General features: G+C 38.7%; 1 protein-coding gene across 2 annotated transcripts in view; it reads right to left on the bottom strand.

The window, feature by feature from the left end:
• The window catches only part of LOC109915585 (phosphodiesterase 4D interacting protein), a 288,714-nt gene that overhangs the window by 225,886 nt on the left and 45,184 nt on the right, over positions 1-17,644 (bottom strand). For both annotated transcript variants that reach the window (XM_048601955.1, XM_048601956.1), the window contains exons 2-3: positions 11,722-11,774; positions 1,215-1,282 (exon numbers count right to left, since the gene is read on the bottom strand). In XM_048601955.1, the coding sequence (XP_048457912.1) occupies positions 1,215-1,282; positions 11,722-11,774 (121 nt within the window). The remainder of the gene's footprint in view (positions 1-1,214; positions 1,283-11,721; positions 11,775-17,644) is intronic.

Here is a 17,644-nt window from a genome sequence, read left to right as displayed (position 1 = left end):
CTGTCAATGAAGGTGATGAAAGATATATTGCCTCTAAAAACTTTAGAGGTGAAAAAAAAAGTTCTGATCTTTCCATATGCCAGAATTATCACTAGGGGGTCCCAGTAACAACCACATAACCCAAAAATATTAGCTCGACCCGCATGCCTTAGCCAGCTATTTTTATAACTGCACTCTAATTATGCACTGTTAGTTGCTTTCTCTTCTTTCTTCCTTTTATTATTCTTTTGCCTAATGACTAATGAAATCCCCCTACAATTTTAATTGCCAATAAAGCCGTCCAGAAGAATAAGTTCACACTGGAGAACTGCGATGGAAACATTTAGTAGAGTTTATCTTTTTAATAAAATTTGGAAATTGCTAAGCAGATCCCTTTGCCAATATCAAATACCAGTAACTGCAAAGTACAAATTCTGCTTTTTGTTATGAACAGAAGAATGAATGTTTTTGCTCTCAATAGACACCCTCCCTTTCCCTCCAGCTCAGTTCAAAGCAGTTCCTTTCATTGATAACACCAGATGGTGATGAACTGGTATCAAAAACATTGCAGTGCAAATTCCAGTGGAAGCCCACGCAGTTCATGGTTGGTCGCATGGAAAATAAGGAGATCAAATGGGGGTTTTATCTTAATGGCCAAGAGTGTAATGAGATATTCAAATCAATGAGAAAATTACTACAGTGCTAATGTAAACCATTAATCCTTCCCGTCCCTTGGGAGAACAAGCACATTATCATAAAGATCCATACGTTTGAAAACTGCAATTGTGATTATTATATGCATTAATTATTGATGACTGCATCATATCAGTGAATGTTTCCCTTCACCCCTCATTTGGACATATGTTGATACTTTAATCTCGTTGTATTACAAAGTCTCCTTGCATAAGTATTACTCTAAATAACCTGCATTGGTGCTCTAAATATAAATAAACACTTGTAAAAGTAATTGACATTTTGATAGGTTTACACATTTCACATTGTTTTTCAATTGCTGAACCTCAGAAGAAATTGATCATAAACTAATTCATGATGAACGTCAGGGTATGTTACTTTCAGACATACTAATCAATATTTGGCATGAAGCAAGTATTCTAGAATCATTTAGTAGCATTTTCATGTCATATTTGGGAAATTGAAGTTTTTATAAATTGACAAACTAAGGTGAAATAAATAATCATCTTATATTTATCTGACAAAAGATTGAAAGGACCTACCTTTTCAAATTCTCTTAATGTGTGTGTCTGCAGCGGGAGTCCCGACTCCTTTGTGTCTCTCAGAAGAGCTGATAGAGAAAAAGATATTTGAAACTGAAATGAAGCATCATATGATGGTAAGTATGAGTTACAAGGAACAAAATAGTAGCCTCTACAGGAAGATATTAATTTGCTGTGATACAAACTCAGCCTGAACATTATTGTATGAAGGAATATAACAAATCATCAGAATATAGGGAAGCGCGTTGTTAAACTGGAAAGGGTGCAAAAACAATATGCAAGGATTTAACTGAGACTGGAAGGTTTGAGTTATAAGGAGAGGCTGGATAGGCTGGAACTTTGTTCCTGGAGTGTAGGAGGCTGAGGCATGAGCTTATAGAGGTTTATAAAATCATGAGTGGTATAGATGAGGTGAATTGCCAAGATCATTTCCTCAGGGTAGGGGAGTCCAAAACTACAAGGCATAGGTTTAAGGTGAGAGGGCAAAAATTGAAAAGGATCCCATGGAGCAACTTTGTCACACAGATGGTTGTGCATATATGGAACGAGCTGCCAGAGAAAGTAGTAGAGGCAGGTATAATTACAACATTTAAAAGACATTTGGACAGGTACGTGGATAGGAAGGTTTTAGAGGAGTTTGGGCCAAAAACAGGCAAATCGGACTATATCAGTTTAGGAAACCTGGTCAGCATGGATGAGTTGGGCCAAAGGGCCTGTTTGTGTGCTGTATGACGCTATGACAAGTTATAACACTACCACCAACAAAACTATATAACTCACCATGAAATACTAGCATAGTGTTCAGAAACATAATAACATTACAGAGATTTTGAGGTAGATTTTCAACTTACTGTCGAGGTGTAAAACTACATATAGTACTCCTGCTGTGGCTTAATTTTATATACTGTTCCTACTACTATCTGGACATGAATGTAGTAAGTTTGTAGATGACATGAAAATTGGCGGTGTGGTAAATAGCATGAAAGAAAGTCTTAGACTTAAGGACGATATAGCCTGGCCAGTCAGATAGGCTGGACAGAGGCAAATGGAATTTCATCCTGAAAAGTGAAAGTGTGAGGGGGTGCATTTTAGGATTGCCAACAAGGGAGTACACATTGAACTGTAGGACCCTAGAGAGGATCAGATGATGTTGGTGTGCTTGTCCATAGATCCTTGAGAGTAGCAGGACCACAGATAAAGTGGTTAAGAAGGCATATGAGATATTTGCCTTTATTAATCAAAGCAATGGAGGTTATATTGGAACTGTATGTTACCTTAGTTGGGTCACAGTTGGAGTACTGTGTGCTGTTCTGGTCGCCACACTAAAGGAAAGATATGGTTGCAGGAAAGACAGTAAAGAAGGGATTCACCATGACGTTGCCTGGGCTGCAGTGATTCAGCTATGAAGAGAGACTTGACAGCAGGGGTTATTTTCCGTAGAGCAGAGAAGACTGAGGGGGAGATCTGATTGAGGTGCACAAAGTTCTGAGGGACATAGGCAGGGTAGATAGGGAGAAAATTCTCCCTTTACTGAAGAGGTCAATAATTAGGTGGCACAGTTTTAAGCTAAGGAGCAGGAACCTTAGTGAGGATTTGAGGAAAAATATTTTCACCCAGAGGGTTGTGAGTATCTGGAAGTCACAGGTAGGACCCCCTCAAGACACTTAAGAACTAACTATATGAACTTGAGACACTATAGGTTAAAAGGGTAGGGGCCAAATGCTCAAAAATGGAATAGATGGCTGTTTGTTGACAAGCATGGACACAATGGGCTGAAGGGCTTCTTTCCATGCTGTAAAAACTCTATGACATTGATGGATAGGCCATCTGCCATAGAATTGGGTCAATCTCTACTTTATAGAAATAATTTCATTTTCATTGTGAATGAGATTTCGAAAATAGCAGCCAATCTGCAATAACATCATTACAATAAACTGAAAACTATACCACTGTCTGGATCAAGGGTTTTGATGACACTGACAAGACCCATTTATTTGCATACCTTACTGACCTGAAGGCATTCACGCTGAGCTATGTAGATTGCAACTGAACTCACTGTATGCCAAACCAGGTAAGAGTGGCAAGGCCCAGTCCCTTGCAAACATTAGTAAAGTAGTTGGACCTCTTATAATAATTTAACAGTTTTCTTGGCAGTCTGGAAAAGGTCACTTGTACATAGTGCTTCCTGTAGTCACGTGACCTCAGGCTCTGCTGTAACCTGCCTTCATTTAATTTACAACAGCCATTATAACACATTACTTGAAACGTAGGTCGGGACATTCTGAGGATGGCAATCATAGACTCATTTTTTTTCTGGTTGTATTCATACTGCATTTCTAGCAAGTAATTCCGAGATTGGTACTTTCAGAAATGCAGAATGTAGCTGGGATTGACACAGAAACCCCACAGTGCAGGAACATTGGAGGAAATCATACCGCATCCCCTTCTGCAGCAGTCTGTAACTGTATTCTAAGATGTAAATGCCTGGCCGCACAGTCAGACACCAACAGCTTCTGTGAAACAGTGAATATGTAAGATAAATGTGTGGTTAGGGTGGCAGATAGTTAGGAGTTGGGATACCAGATGGATAGGATGCCATTGAAGTAATGAAGTGCTTAGGGTAGGGATTGGTATACTGGTGGTGGTAGTGGCCAGATTGATGATGTTGTTGGGGCTGGCTGTAGCCAAGGGACAGGTTAGTTCAGAGCTGGTGGAGGAGGTTTTGGGGCAAGTGAGCAAGAATTTGTTGTGGCCAGTGGGTGAGAGGTTGTTGAGGCCAGTTGACAAGGGGCTTGTCAGTAGTGGAAGGAGGTATCAGATCAAGGGAGATCAGACAAATGGCAGTAGCAGTCTGAACGGGGAGGGGCTGAAGGGATGTGTCAGATATCTTGGGTAGAGGCCAGTGGCAGAGTGGGGGTTATGTGTCAGGTCCCAAGGGTTCTGGTTAGCAGGGACAGGACCAGTGGTGGTTCTCCCAAGGTGGATTGCAATTGGGGTCCATGGGGTTTAAGGAGTGGGGGAGGTGAAGTTGGGAGGGATGGTAAATTGGGGCTATTAGCTTAATCATTTTAGGTGCAGGGGAATTGACCATCAGAAACTTCAATTTCTTGGACAATTCCCAACAAGTTGACTACATCTGTGAATCTACCAAGTCCGATGTAAAACCCCAGTCTGCACTGCTCCAATGACTAACTGGCCATTCGGCACATTATGTCAGAAGTGTGAAGTTGAAATTGTGTGAATTGTCTGAGCCCTGAGAGAGCCAACTAATACCAAGGAAGACCTAAAACCGAAGTCCACAACTTGAAAGTGCTGGCTGAGTCAGAATGGTAGTGATTTCTCCATTCCCTGTTGCTATGGAAACTAATGGGATTATGAGGCAAGATTGGAATTTGTTCCAGTCCCTTTGGCAAAACTATTAAATTATTTCTCAAAAAAACCCGAGAAATTAAGAGTTGCAACTCAGCATTCAATGTTCAGGAAAACATGCTACAAGCTATTGTGCACCCTATGCCTCACTGAGCAGCAGAAAAGCAGACTGAGCAAATTCTAAAGACATCTTTTTAATGGCTTATTAATGTTACATATGGATAGCACATATTCAACACCACAGCTCAGGGACAAGAGGAAGACTATTAATCAGTATGTTATGGTTTTGACACATTTAGCTAAACATTGTGAATTTGGACTACTGTAGGAAGATCTCATCAGATATTACCTTATGCATAAGAGATGCTGCTTGACAGCATGTCTGCTGAGAGGAGAAATGTACTCTCAAGAAATCTATCAACTTGTGCAGAAGCTCTGAAGTTGTTGATCATTAACCAAAGAATATTCGTGGTAGAACAGATGTGGCATTTATACTGGGACACTTTCCAGGCCAAACAAGAACATATTTGAAATAGGCAAAAAAAAAGCCAGCAGAAAGAACAGGGCCTGAGAGGAGGATGTAAATACTGTGGATGACACCATGCAAAAGCAAAGAAAACATGCTCAGCATAGGAAAATATGTGCTCTAACAGCATGAAGCAGAATCAATTTGCATGCAAATTTTACCCAGAAAGAAGCAAATTAACCTGTAAAGATAACTGCCTATTGAGATATCAGATGATGATTCTGATTAATCACTTTACATCATACAACATTGTCATGGCTGGCTTTGTCAGGTATATAGGTTTCTGCCTGTTAGAATGATGATTGCAAAGGAGAACATTGAGTGATTTTGAAGTGTCAAGTAGACACCATGCCCAAGGCAACATCATGAGCTGCACAGACATGGCTCAAATCAGTGACCCAAATACAAAGTCCACAAAGGCAAGGTTGAGACTATATAAGGAACAATACTCACAAATGAAGATCAGATGAAGCAGACAACCCAACAAAATGGGAATAATTAAGATCAAGAGTTCCAGATAATACATGCTAAGTAAAATCCACTCATCACAGCTGAAGCAAGTCTGGAGCAAGGAATCATAACCTTACATGTGCCACAAAGCTATCAACTGCTGAACAGCTGCTAGTATTATTAAAAAGATGTTCCTACTGTCTTGAATGTCTTCCTTGCGAACATCATCTTGAAGCAGATGAGAGTCTGAGACTGACTCAGCATCTGACAAAGAGGGTTTAACTGCCCTCAAGTTCAGCAAGAAAGACAAGTTAGAGGAACCAGCAGCCCTATTCATGAAAGAGACCTAAAAATGTAAATAAAGACAAGACGGCCAAGAATTAACTTTTTCAGGAGTTGGCAACTGATAACAAACAACTGAAAGCACAATTGACTGTAATCCAGCAGAGATATTGAATCTGAAAGGCAAGCATCTTGCTCTGATCAAGTATTCACCACAGGAATGATACTCCCCAGGAAAGGAACATTACCTCTGGAAGGAGGAGATACCAGAGAAACTAACAACAACAACTTGTATGTATGTCATTAAAAGACCTGAATGCCTTAGAGACAGCAGATGAACTGCACATGCAGAGTTTGATGAAAATAGAGCAGACTGGAATTATCACAGTTTAGTTCATGAAAAATAAACATTCTTGTTGCTCATGTATATTGATAACTAGTAATGATAATGTGTGTGACCGTTTTTTATGAAAAAGGGAATGTTTGGAGAAATGCATTTGTACACAGTGTACTAACTAACTTGCATAGTCACGACTTTTTCCCCTGCTTGAACTTGCTTTCATTCTAGTTTGTAACAGCCATTAAAAAACATTGCTTACAATAATGGTTATTTTTAACTGGTGTTAGCCCACAGGTTGAATGGACAGATGGGCAATTCCCAAAGTGTCTTGGTGGGATTTGAACTTACAACCTCTGGGCCATATAGTGCCTTTGATACCATGCTCAATAGTTCCAATCCATGTTAAATTGTTGATTGGGAGTTAGGATCAAAAAGAGTCAACTCCTGCTCAAATACACTGGGCTTTCTGTATCTTTAACAACAGCTACACAACAAAGTAAACTACATTTAATAATGTCTCCTCTGAGCTGAGCAGCTGTGCAGCCCTTCTAAGGTTCCTTTCGAGTTCTGCACACACCAAATGGCGTGATGACAAAATAACTTATGGGAGCTGATGCCATGCTTGGACCTCAGAGGTCCAAACATTGAAAAGAAAAATTACAGGGAGTTTTGTTTATAAACCAAAATTAGTGAATATGTACCCAAGTGAATGAGACTTAATAAGTCTGTCTTCAAATACAATGAAATACTATGCAGCAAATTGTTACCTGAAGAAAGTGTGCACAGGTTGCTGCAATGAAAAACACTGTAACCTAATCAATCACCACAACAACCGCCAAGTTCTTTTTATGTTAATGAAACAAGTCCTTATAACATCAATACTAATAAACACTATCGCATTTAAAAACTTTAGGGTAGAAGTGTGTCTTGTGTGGTGGCACAATATTATGACTCAGCAGCCTGATTTATACATAGCCTGATTTTTTTTTCTTTTCATTTTATGTCAAGGAAAAAAGACGATGACTCACCACCGCCTTTACAAGGGTAACTAGATATTGGGTGATAAATAATGACCGTGATCACAGCATACTTATCCAAAAATGCAATGGCTATTGAATTCCAATCACACATTTTGCAATACCATTCAAGATGAACTTCTCCTCTATTGTATCCACAAGGATGGTTATCCGAAAGCAAAACAGTGCCTTGGATCAATCGCACATGACTCCTAGGACTTCTCAGTGTACGTTGGTTGGCAACTCGTTACACAAGTTGAGTCTGACTTGGATTCTGGATTCTCCCAGCTGATGGATTAAATGGCACCATGCCAAACCCATGTAACACACATGGTTCTCAGCATGCAATAGAACATATAATTTGCTATGATCCCAGCTGGTGATGATACTCAACAAGTCAGATCCCAAAGTGAAACCTAGTTTGATAGACCATAATTTTATTTTGCAATTTGATTCCCAAGATAGTCAGTCATTTAATATAGTTACACAAGGTTGCCAATTTACTTTTAAACAACAAAAAAACTTTAATACACAAAATAAAAGAAAACAAAGCTATATTTAAAACTATTTGGAAAGGTCTTATCATACAGAGAAAAAGGAAAGATTCAACCCTTTTTCCTAGCAATTTGTTATTTACATACATTCAACCCCAATAAATAATCATTCCTATTCTGACTCCCTAATTTCTTACTCAACTGATAAGGTCACAAACATTTCCTTTTGGTGACTTTCTACACATTCACAAAATGTGATTCTCTCCATCTTCGTTGAGTGTAGTCCCAGTAATGGCATTTACTCCTAGTTGCAATGCTGAGACTGAAGAGTTTCTAGATCTCCATTGGTCTGTTGCTCCGGGAGGTAAACTCTCATGTCTTAAACAGTTAGGAAAGTTAATTGAAATTGATTAGTTGCAAGAAGGACCTGAAATCTGTGTAGGCTCCAAAACAAGATGTATTGGCAGTGTTCTCCCTGGCCATTTCCCTGACAAAATTCAGCCCACAGAGTGATCACAACACAGGAAGAGGTGATTCAGCTGATCGAGTTCATACTGGCTCTCTGTCAAGCAACCCAATCAGTCCCATTCCTTCAGTTTACCCCCAGAGTCTTGCCAATTTATTTCCTTAAATGTTCACCCAATTTTCTTTTGAAATCGTTCATTGCCTCTGCCACTATCATCCTCATAGGCATAATTTCATTAAAAAATTCATTCCTTACATTCCTATGCATCTCTTACCCAACCCTTAAATCTGTGTCTCTGGTCCTTGTATAATTAACTAATGAGAACAGCTTTACTTTGTTTACCTTATCTAAACCCTTCAAAATCTTGACCATCTCTATCAAAGCTTCCCTCTTTCTTCTCTGCTCCAAGGAGAACAAGCCCAGCTTCTTCAAACTAACCCAGTAGCTAAAATCCTTCATCCCTTAAATGATTAAATACATCTCCTCTATGTTCTCTTGAGAATTCTCACATCTTTTCTAAAGTGTGGTGATCCCCTTATCTGGATACAATATGCCAATCGTGGCCAAGTGAGGTGTTGCTTCTATGTACTCAGAATATGTTGCCTTTCCCTGTCCCTTTAGCCATTATGCATCATCTCACTCTTTCCATAATAAATTATATCTATCATTTGTCTGCACAATCTGCTAGGGTCTATACATCCTGTTACAGTCAATTGGTAACATCCTCACTGTCATACACACCTCCAAGTTAGGTATCATTAGCAAATCTTGACATTTGGTGCTGTATTCCAATACCCAAGTCTTATCAATATATCAAAAAGACCAGTGGTTCTAATAATGAATGTTAAAGAATATCATTCTCTACCATCTTCCATTCTAAAAATTGCCATTAACTACAGCTCACTGTTTTCTGTTCTTAAGTGAACTATTTATCCAAGCTGACACTGCTCTTCCTATTCCACAAGCATCAATTACATTAACTAGCCTTTTATGCAGTACATTGTCAAAAATGTTATTAAATTCCAATTAGACAATGCCTATTGCTTTCCTTTCATAAATCTTCATTATTGTATTATCAAAAAGTCAATTAATTAAGTCAGTTACAACTTGTCTTCTTCAAATCAATACTGGCCCTCCTAAATTAACTCCAAGTGCCTGCTGACTTTTTTTTCCCCAGGTTAATGTTTCTAAAGTATTATTCACTACTTCTGTTAAATTGGCTTGCTTGTAGTTACTAAGAATGTCTTCACATCCTTTCCTGAATAAGGGTCTCACAATTGCCCCTCTCTAACCTTCTGATACTTCCCTTTGTTTGAGGAAAATATTGGAAGATTACGGCAAGTTATTCCATTATCTTCACTCCCACTTCCTTTGACAAAATTGAATGTAAGCTGTCCAGACCAATTTCTTATGCACTCTAAATCCAGTCTTTTGAATATATCCTTCCTATCAATTCTCACCCCATCCATTACCTCTACCATTTCTACAGATATTTTGCAAACATCCTCTCTAGTAAATAGGAAGTCACAAGGTAACCTGGCCTTGCCCTGCATCTCTAAGAATATACCACCATCTTTTCCTCGAAAAGACTTCACCCAACTTTTTCTTATCTGGTTACTATTTACAGGAAAAGTAGAATACTTCAGGGTTCCCTCATAAATGCCATTCTATTCTCTCATTCTCAGCATCGTTCTGAGTGGATACTGTAGCGGTCTGTGCCCATGTGGAGCAAGACCTGGATGAGGCTTAGCCTGACACGTGGCAAATAACATTTATGCCACACAGCACGCCCATCTCCAAGAAGTGTGGCTACAAGAGGAGGTCAGATGCTGGGAATTCTGGCAAGTAACTCACTTCCTGTATCCCTGAAGCTGGTCCACCATCAAAAAGGCACAAATCAGGAGTGTAATGAAACACTCTCTACTTGCCTGGATCTGTGCAGCTCCAATAACACTCAAGAAGCTTCAACACCTTCCAAGACAATGCAGCCCACATCACTGGCACCCTATCCACTCTCTTCAACATTCACCATTAATACAAAGTGGCAACAATGAAACATTGTAGTAATTCACCAAAGCTCCTTCAATAGTACTTCTGATTTCACGACACCTACCAGCTAGAAGAATAAGGGCAGCAGACATGGGGATGTTGGCTAACAAGTACCCAATGTGCAGCACCATTCATGACTCCTCAGATACTGAAGCAGTTCATCTTCAATTGCAGCAAGATTTTGTAAATATCCAGGATATTGTGGAGGCACCAGCACAGGGGTAATGTCATTGGACCAGGGATCCAGAACCACAACTTCAGATGACGAAATTTAAACTCAAAAAAATCTAGCCTAGAAGTGATAACACAGTGTGGAGCTGAAGGAGCACAGCAGGCCAGGCAGCATCAGAGGAACAGGAAAGTTGGCGTTTTGGGTCAGGACCCTTCTTCAGAAAGTTCTTCACAAACGTCAACTTTCCTGCTCCTCTGATGCTGTCTGGCCTGCTGTGCTTCAGCTCCACACTGTGTTATTTCTGACTCCAGCATTGGTAGTTCTTAGTATCTCTGATCTAGCCTAGAAGCTACCGTTTATCACTATTGATGATCATAAAAACCCATCTGGTTCAGTAATGTCCTTTAGGTAAGGAAATACGCCATCTTTATCTGGTCTAGCCTACATGTGACTTCAGCCCACAGCAATGCGGTTCAATATTAACTATCATCTTGACAACTATGTATGAGCAATTAATGCTGACATAGCCAGCAATACCATAGTCTGTGAACAAATATACAAAGCCTTAGGTTGATATGGCAAATAGCATTCATGGCACACAATTCTGGCTAATGGCCATCCCCAACAAGGGAAAATCTAACCAGCACTCCTCAACATTTATGGCATTACCATCACTGAATCCCCCAGTATCAACTGGGAGTTATCACTGACAAGAAGTTGTACTGGACTAGCTTTATAAACACAATGGCTGCAAAAGCAGGTCAAAAACTGGGATCCCTATGATGACTAACTTACCTCATGAATCCCCAAAGCCTGTCCATAATCTATAAGGCACAAGACAGGAGTGTGACAGAATACTCCTCACTTCCCTTAATGAGTGCATCTCCAACAACACTCAAGAAGCTTGACACCATTGTGACAATGAACCCCTCTTGATTGGCACCAAATTCACAAACATTTGCTCCCTCCACCATTCACACAGTATGTGCCTTATACAAGATGCACTGCAGAAATTCTCCAAGGCTCCTTAGACAGCACCTTCCAAACCCACAACTATTACTGACAAAAGGAACAATCTACTCCCCATCCTGATTTAGCCACACTAAATGGACTGCACGGTTCAAGAAACCACCTCACAGCTACATTCTCCAGGGCAATTAAGAAAAGGCAATAAATGCTGGTCTAGCCAGAGGCATCCTCATCTCATGAATGAATAACAAATAATAAAAAAAAATCACCTTCTAGTGCTTGGTACCAGATGCAGCATTATGCTTCACTAAAATCTTGGTTACTGTTTAGTACATGTTTTAAAGTAGAGATAGTAATTGGAGTACAGTACTTACTTGTCACATTACTGCTAGTAGAGGGTAGAGAGTTGTCTTCACTGAGGTAGTCCCTGCAACATAAAGATGATAGCATCAGTTATCATCGTTTCCACCCCAATAAGCTAAAAAAAGAACAACAAGGTGTGTTATCAGTTATTGATTTTTTACTAATAGTTTTCCCCAAGTCAATTAATTTATTGTGATTTTTACCCAATTTTGGCATTAACACTCAGTTTTCTTCATCTATTATCCAAAAATGATGTTTCTAACTGGTTATTATTCTTCCAGACTTCTATTCTGATTGTGTTACAAGTTTTAGTATGATTCTTTTGCCTTTTACACACTAACAAAGGATAAATACCTACGGAATACACTTGCTTTCTGTCGTTGCATAAAATTCTTTTTGCTATGTTTATATTTATATTTTTGCCTTTTGATGGTTTCCTTCACAATTTAACAATGTTTAATAGACCTCCAAAATATTTTTTTTCAAACTGTTTGACTATCTTTAACAAAGGAATGAGGCATCAGGATTTAACAGTTAACCACCGTTCCTTTGTTTCTGGCAAGATAAATTTCTGGCTTCCAAACTACAACATTTAATATTCAGTTGACTACAAACTAATCACAATCTTGATAATTGACCTAACAAAGAATTTCAGGCAATTATACATTTGCAACAATTATTTAGAACTGGTTTAGAATTGATAGCCTAAAGAGGAGATTGATTCCATCTAAAGTTAAGAAATATCTAATTGTTTAGTCCCAAATATAATCCTCAGTTCAATATTCTGGCAAGTGTGTGTGGTCCTGTTGTGGTGAAACCAAGCTTGTACATTACAACTTTTGCTGTTGTTATAAAGGGGGCAATATTCTTGTGTTTTCTCTAATATTGGCTGTGTCCATTGCAAAAAGGTTTCATGGTCAAATGTGACCCAGATAAGATTCATTACTTGAATTAATGGCTTGAGACATAACATTTGCAACTTAAAGCTCATGATAACTTATCCCATCTGATACGGCCTTTCCTAGTAAATTTTGGCTGGCAAGCAGAGTGCAGTAAAATGTCACCATCTGCTCAAAGGGAGAAAAGAAAATTTTGGTGCAGGGCTCATTTCTCCCAAAACATAGCAGCACCTGGTTTACATCACAGTGTCCATAGTTTCTGGAGACTAACAGATCTTTGGTCCCTATCATCTTCTCTCTTCTGTCCTGTTTTAATGGTGCTTGTTCAAGTTGCTGTACACTGCTTAAAGGCAGTTCGTCAGATTTATTAAATGCATGTTTAGATAGTTAGACTTGTCAAAGGACATAATCCAACTATAGGGGCAAGAAGAAAAAGAGCCAGTCAGAAACATCATTTGCAGATTGGATGCAGACAAAATATGATGAACAAAAAAAAACTGGACCACTATGCCAAAGTGATTAGCTGAGCAGAATCCTTTCAACAACTAAACATGCATAATTCATGGGGTGGTTTGTGTTAATTAGGATAACCTCCAAGATAATATTTTAAAACCAATTTGACTCTATTGATCAATCGGTTTCAAAAATAACTAAAGAGGGGCAAGGAAGATTTTCTCAATGTGCTTAATATAGCAAAAATACCACAAAGAATAATTTATAAGGAAAAATTTGAGAGGAAAAGCAAAATAGCATCGGCAGAGAATAAATTTTAGTTTTAAAGCCCAATTTTTACTTCTTCAGTGCAAACTCTATTTTATGAGCAATATTCTATTTTACATTGAAGGTAGAAAGAAATTGCAGTTCTACATTCTAAAAAAGAACACTCTAGGATATATATCTTTCACAACAATGAATCCAGGCAATAGTTCCTGTAATCTACAGGTTTTGCAATCTAAGTGTGGCATCACCTAACCACTATTTTGATTTATTTCATCTTCATTCCTCTCTGCAGCCAAATTTGCGTCCTGCTCTGAGCACCTTGGGCAATTATCTGGATTTCTTAACTTGAAAAGTATTTGTGCAGTTTCCCATAGATCAGGGGTTCACTGACGATGTTTAATGAGAAAATGATTTAGAATCAAGCAGCATGGCCAAAATTACCTGTGGCATCGTTGAGCTGGAACTCTATTTGCTCCCTTAAGTGCCTTCATGAGATAAACAGCAGTTCTGAGTACCTGATTCAGAACAATTTCTGCTTTAAAATTTTTATTCAAAACAGCAGAATATTTGTTACATTTTCTGAAGTCAAATTCCTCATACAGGACTCACAGAAAAGTGTATCAGTGCATTTGAGTTATCAGTCTAGAAGCTGTGCATAAACTGTGACAGAAGGTCATATTAATTTAATGAGGATTTTTCAAGTTATGTTCCTATAGGTTTCTTGTCTCATCTCCTGAAGATATGGGATAAAATTCCACAGGCTCCAGCACCATAGGCGAATGATCTTTCTTTGTGCAACAAGGCACATCAAGGAATTTGTTTTATTCATTAATGGGATGAGGGCATCGCTGGCTAGGCAGCATTTAATTGCCCATCCTTAAGTGCCGAGAGGGCAGTTCAGAGTCAACCACATTGCTGTGGGTCTGGAGTCATGTGTAGGCCAGACCAGCAGTTTCCCTCCCTAAAGGACATTAGTGAACCAGATGGGTTTTTTTTTTCCTGACGATTGGCAATGAATTTGTGGTCATCATTAGATTCTTAATTCCAGATATTTTATTGAATTCAAATTCCACCATCGGCCCTGGCGGGATTTGAACCCTGGTCCCTGGGACATTATCTGGGTCTTTGGATCAACAGTCCAGCGATAACACCACGCGGCCATAGCCTCCCCTGTGACCAATGGAGTAAATAAAATAAAGCTCATCTTGTCCTTTGCTGATGTTCAGATGCATTTGCTTTTCTGTTGTTGAACACCTAGTAATACAAGAACCCAGCTAATGTTCTCCCCATTTTAAACTAACAGGTCCAGAGGAACACGGTAGCACCTCTCACACTACACCATGTGAAATCAGTGAACTTTAGGCAGACTCAGAATGGAATCAAAAAGCTTCTTGGACTATATGGCTCAGTGGCTTAAATAGAACTTTTCAATAGTTGAACATTTCAGAGTTACTGTATTTTCTAAATTAATGGTTATAGTGCCTATTGCTTTGAATTTTTGTTAGCACATCTGTTTTCTGTGCATTCATAGAGCAGCTGCCCAAATGTGAAGCCAATAAAACAGTCTCAAATCCACGTTAATGGTATCCTGAAGGCAATTAGTTCAAAGAGCATGGCTTAGGTTCCTGTCAGTGCCCTTAAAATGGCTAAAACTTAGTGTAGTACAGGGAGGAGATTTGCTGTTTGATTCGTGTTCTGTACTTGACAGCTGCAGATTTTCATTTACTGTAATTTTTCAGCTGTTCCATATTACGTCTCAGTATAGAAATACTCTGCAGTCATTACACCTTTTGCACAGTTGAGACCATTAACAGAATTCTACCCTTTGGAATGCATGCTTGCAAATACAATCAACTACATTAATTTATATTTAGACACAATGGGCACAGTAATGTCTTTCAACACAGATCTATGTAGAAAAGGTAAATGCAAAGAATACTCAGCAGGTCAAGGAGCCAGCTGTGGAGACAGAAATAAAGTTAACATTTTAGGTTATTAATTTTATTTTTTCACAAATGTTACCTGACCTGCTGAGTATTACTTACATTTTCTGTTTTCATTTCAGATTTTTAGCAACTTTCAAATGCCTGCGGTATTTCGCTTTCATGTTAGGTATATTTCTACTTCAGTATGAGAGGTTATTATTTAGATTAGACTTATATCATCATAGCTACATCCTGCATAGTTTTCATAGTTTTACAATATCCCAATTTCCTTGTTTAACTGCATATCTCTATTGATGGAAGTTGCTGTCCTATTTACTTTGGGGCAATATATAATTGAGAAATGGCAAAAAAGTTTTCAATTCCAATTCCAATTCTTCCATGATCTGGTGACCCCTCTCATTGATCATAATGCCTTATACCACAGTTGGGGTGCTACTCAATCTGAGAACTGATTCTAATGAGTCCATATCTTGCAAATTCCCACCTAATATTCCAAGATACAAGAATTTCACTTCTTGTAATTCCAGAGCCAGGATTTTCCTTGTATTTCTAGAATCTCTTTCACCTGGGTTTCTGGAACTTTAGAAACCCTTCACAGTGTCCTCATGTCTTGAACACTCTCCCTACAAGTGTCTCCAGACATCAAAATTCATCTTGATATTTTCTGCTCCATGGGTTTATCAAATATTATTAAATAAGTAGTCCTGGCAATACTAAGCAATGTAAAATGTCTATTTGTGTAAAACCTGTAATTCACTACGAGCAACATCATAGAAAATCTACTTATGGCTTCCAAAATTAAAGTCACCAAGAAGAAGTCATAAGGCATTTTGGGCATTATTCAAGCCAACATTTTGAGACAGAGACTGCCAACATTCAAATCAAAAACTAACATGGACATCCCACTTTACACCTCATGCTATGATATTACTACATGCAATAGCTCAGACTGGTGATACTATACATTAGCTTAACAGTAGTGACGCTGTACCAAAAACATAGGAGAACTGTGGCAGTACAGTATCAGAGAGCTCAAGCGTAGTTATGCTACAACAGAGAGAGCAATTGCAGTGATACTGTACCATAAGGTATGACTGTGGGGATACAGTACCAGAGAGCTCCAATTGTGACAATACTGTACCAGAGAGCTTGGGTTGTGGTGATACTGGACCAGATATTTGCACTGACGCTGTATCAAAGAGGTTGGATTGTTGTGAGACTGTACCAGAGATTTTTTAACTGCAGTGATACTGGACCAGAGAGCTTGGACTGTATTGATAATGCACCAGAGAGCTCAAACTCTGGTGGTACTGCAATAGACAGTGTCATTGTGTGTCATCTGCCTCAGCTGGTAGCAATCTCTCCTCTGAATCACAAGGTTCATGTCCTTCTCCAGCTTGAGCACAAAAATCAAGATTGACATTTGCTGCAAAATTGAGGGGTTGCTGCAATCTCAGGGATACAATCTTTCAGATGAGATATTAAAATCAATCTTCCATTTGAATGCTCTAGTAGTATAAAAGATCCCATGGTACAATTGGAACAAGACCAGGTGAAATCCCCAGTGTTGTGACCAATGTTTAGCTTTCAATCAACATCACAAAAACAGATTATCTAGTCATTATTACATTGTTGTGTGTGGAAATTGGCTGTCAGCATTACAACAGCGACTGCACTTCAAACTAATTTAGTTGTTTGTAAAGTACTTTGAAACATCTGATGGTCATGAAAAGTGCTAAGTAGAAGTATTTCTTTCAAGGAGCTTGGATTGCTGTGATATGTCAAACCGTGGAGATATTGTCACAGAGATCAGAATATAGAGAAACTGTACCACACTTTCAGACTGTAGTGACAAAGCATAATGAGTACATAATTCATGCAAAACTATGAAGGATAATTTTATATGTGCTCTGCCAGGAGGGACCATTGACCGGAGGAGTGTATCATTTTAATTGCAGAAGAATTTTGTCAAGCCAGTATTTCAAATACATAATCACAACATGTGTAGCTCTTTGCTGAGAGCACATACTCTCAAAATGACTCTTATTATTCACCTGGAGTGTACAATCAATCTTCCCTCTTCCTTGATCCATGATTAATACCAACCCACATCATATTAACATACGACTCCAGTCCTCAGCTCCCACCATGGTGAGTTGTTGAGCTTGGATGGGGCATCAAAGGAAAATGCCAATGAGTAACTCTTTTCAAGTGAAGAAATTGGTGACCAAGCAATTCCAAGCTACTTTGCTGAAACCGTCCAGAAAACGAATGATGAAGCCTAGATAGACTGATACTATGTCTTTATAGATCAACATATCAATTATTTGGACTATTTAAAAGAGATTTGTGGCTCATTTGATTATTTT

This window comes from Rhincodon typus, chromosome 10 (genome assembly GCF_021869965.1).
Source record: "Rhincodon typus isolate 14 chromosome 10, sRhiTyp1.1, whole genome shotgun sequence".
NCBI lineage: Eukaryota > Metazoa > Chordata > Chondrichthyes > Orectolobiformes > Rhincodontidae > Rhincodon > Rhincodon typus.
The sequence above is the reverse complement of the archived record's forward strand: the minus strand, read 5'-3'. Positions and strand labels throughout refer to the sequence as shown.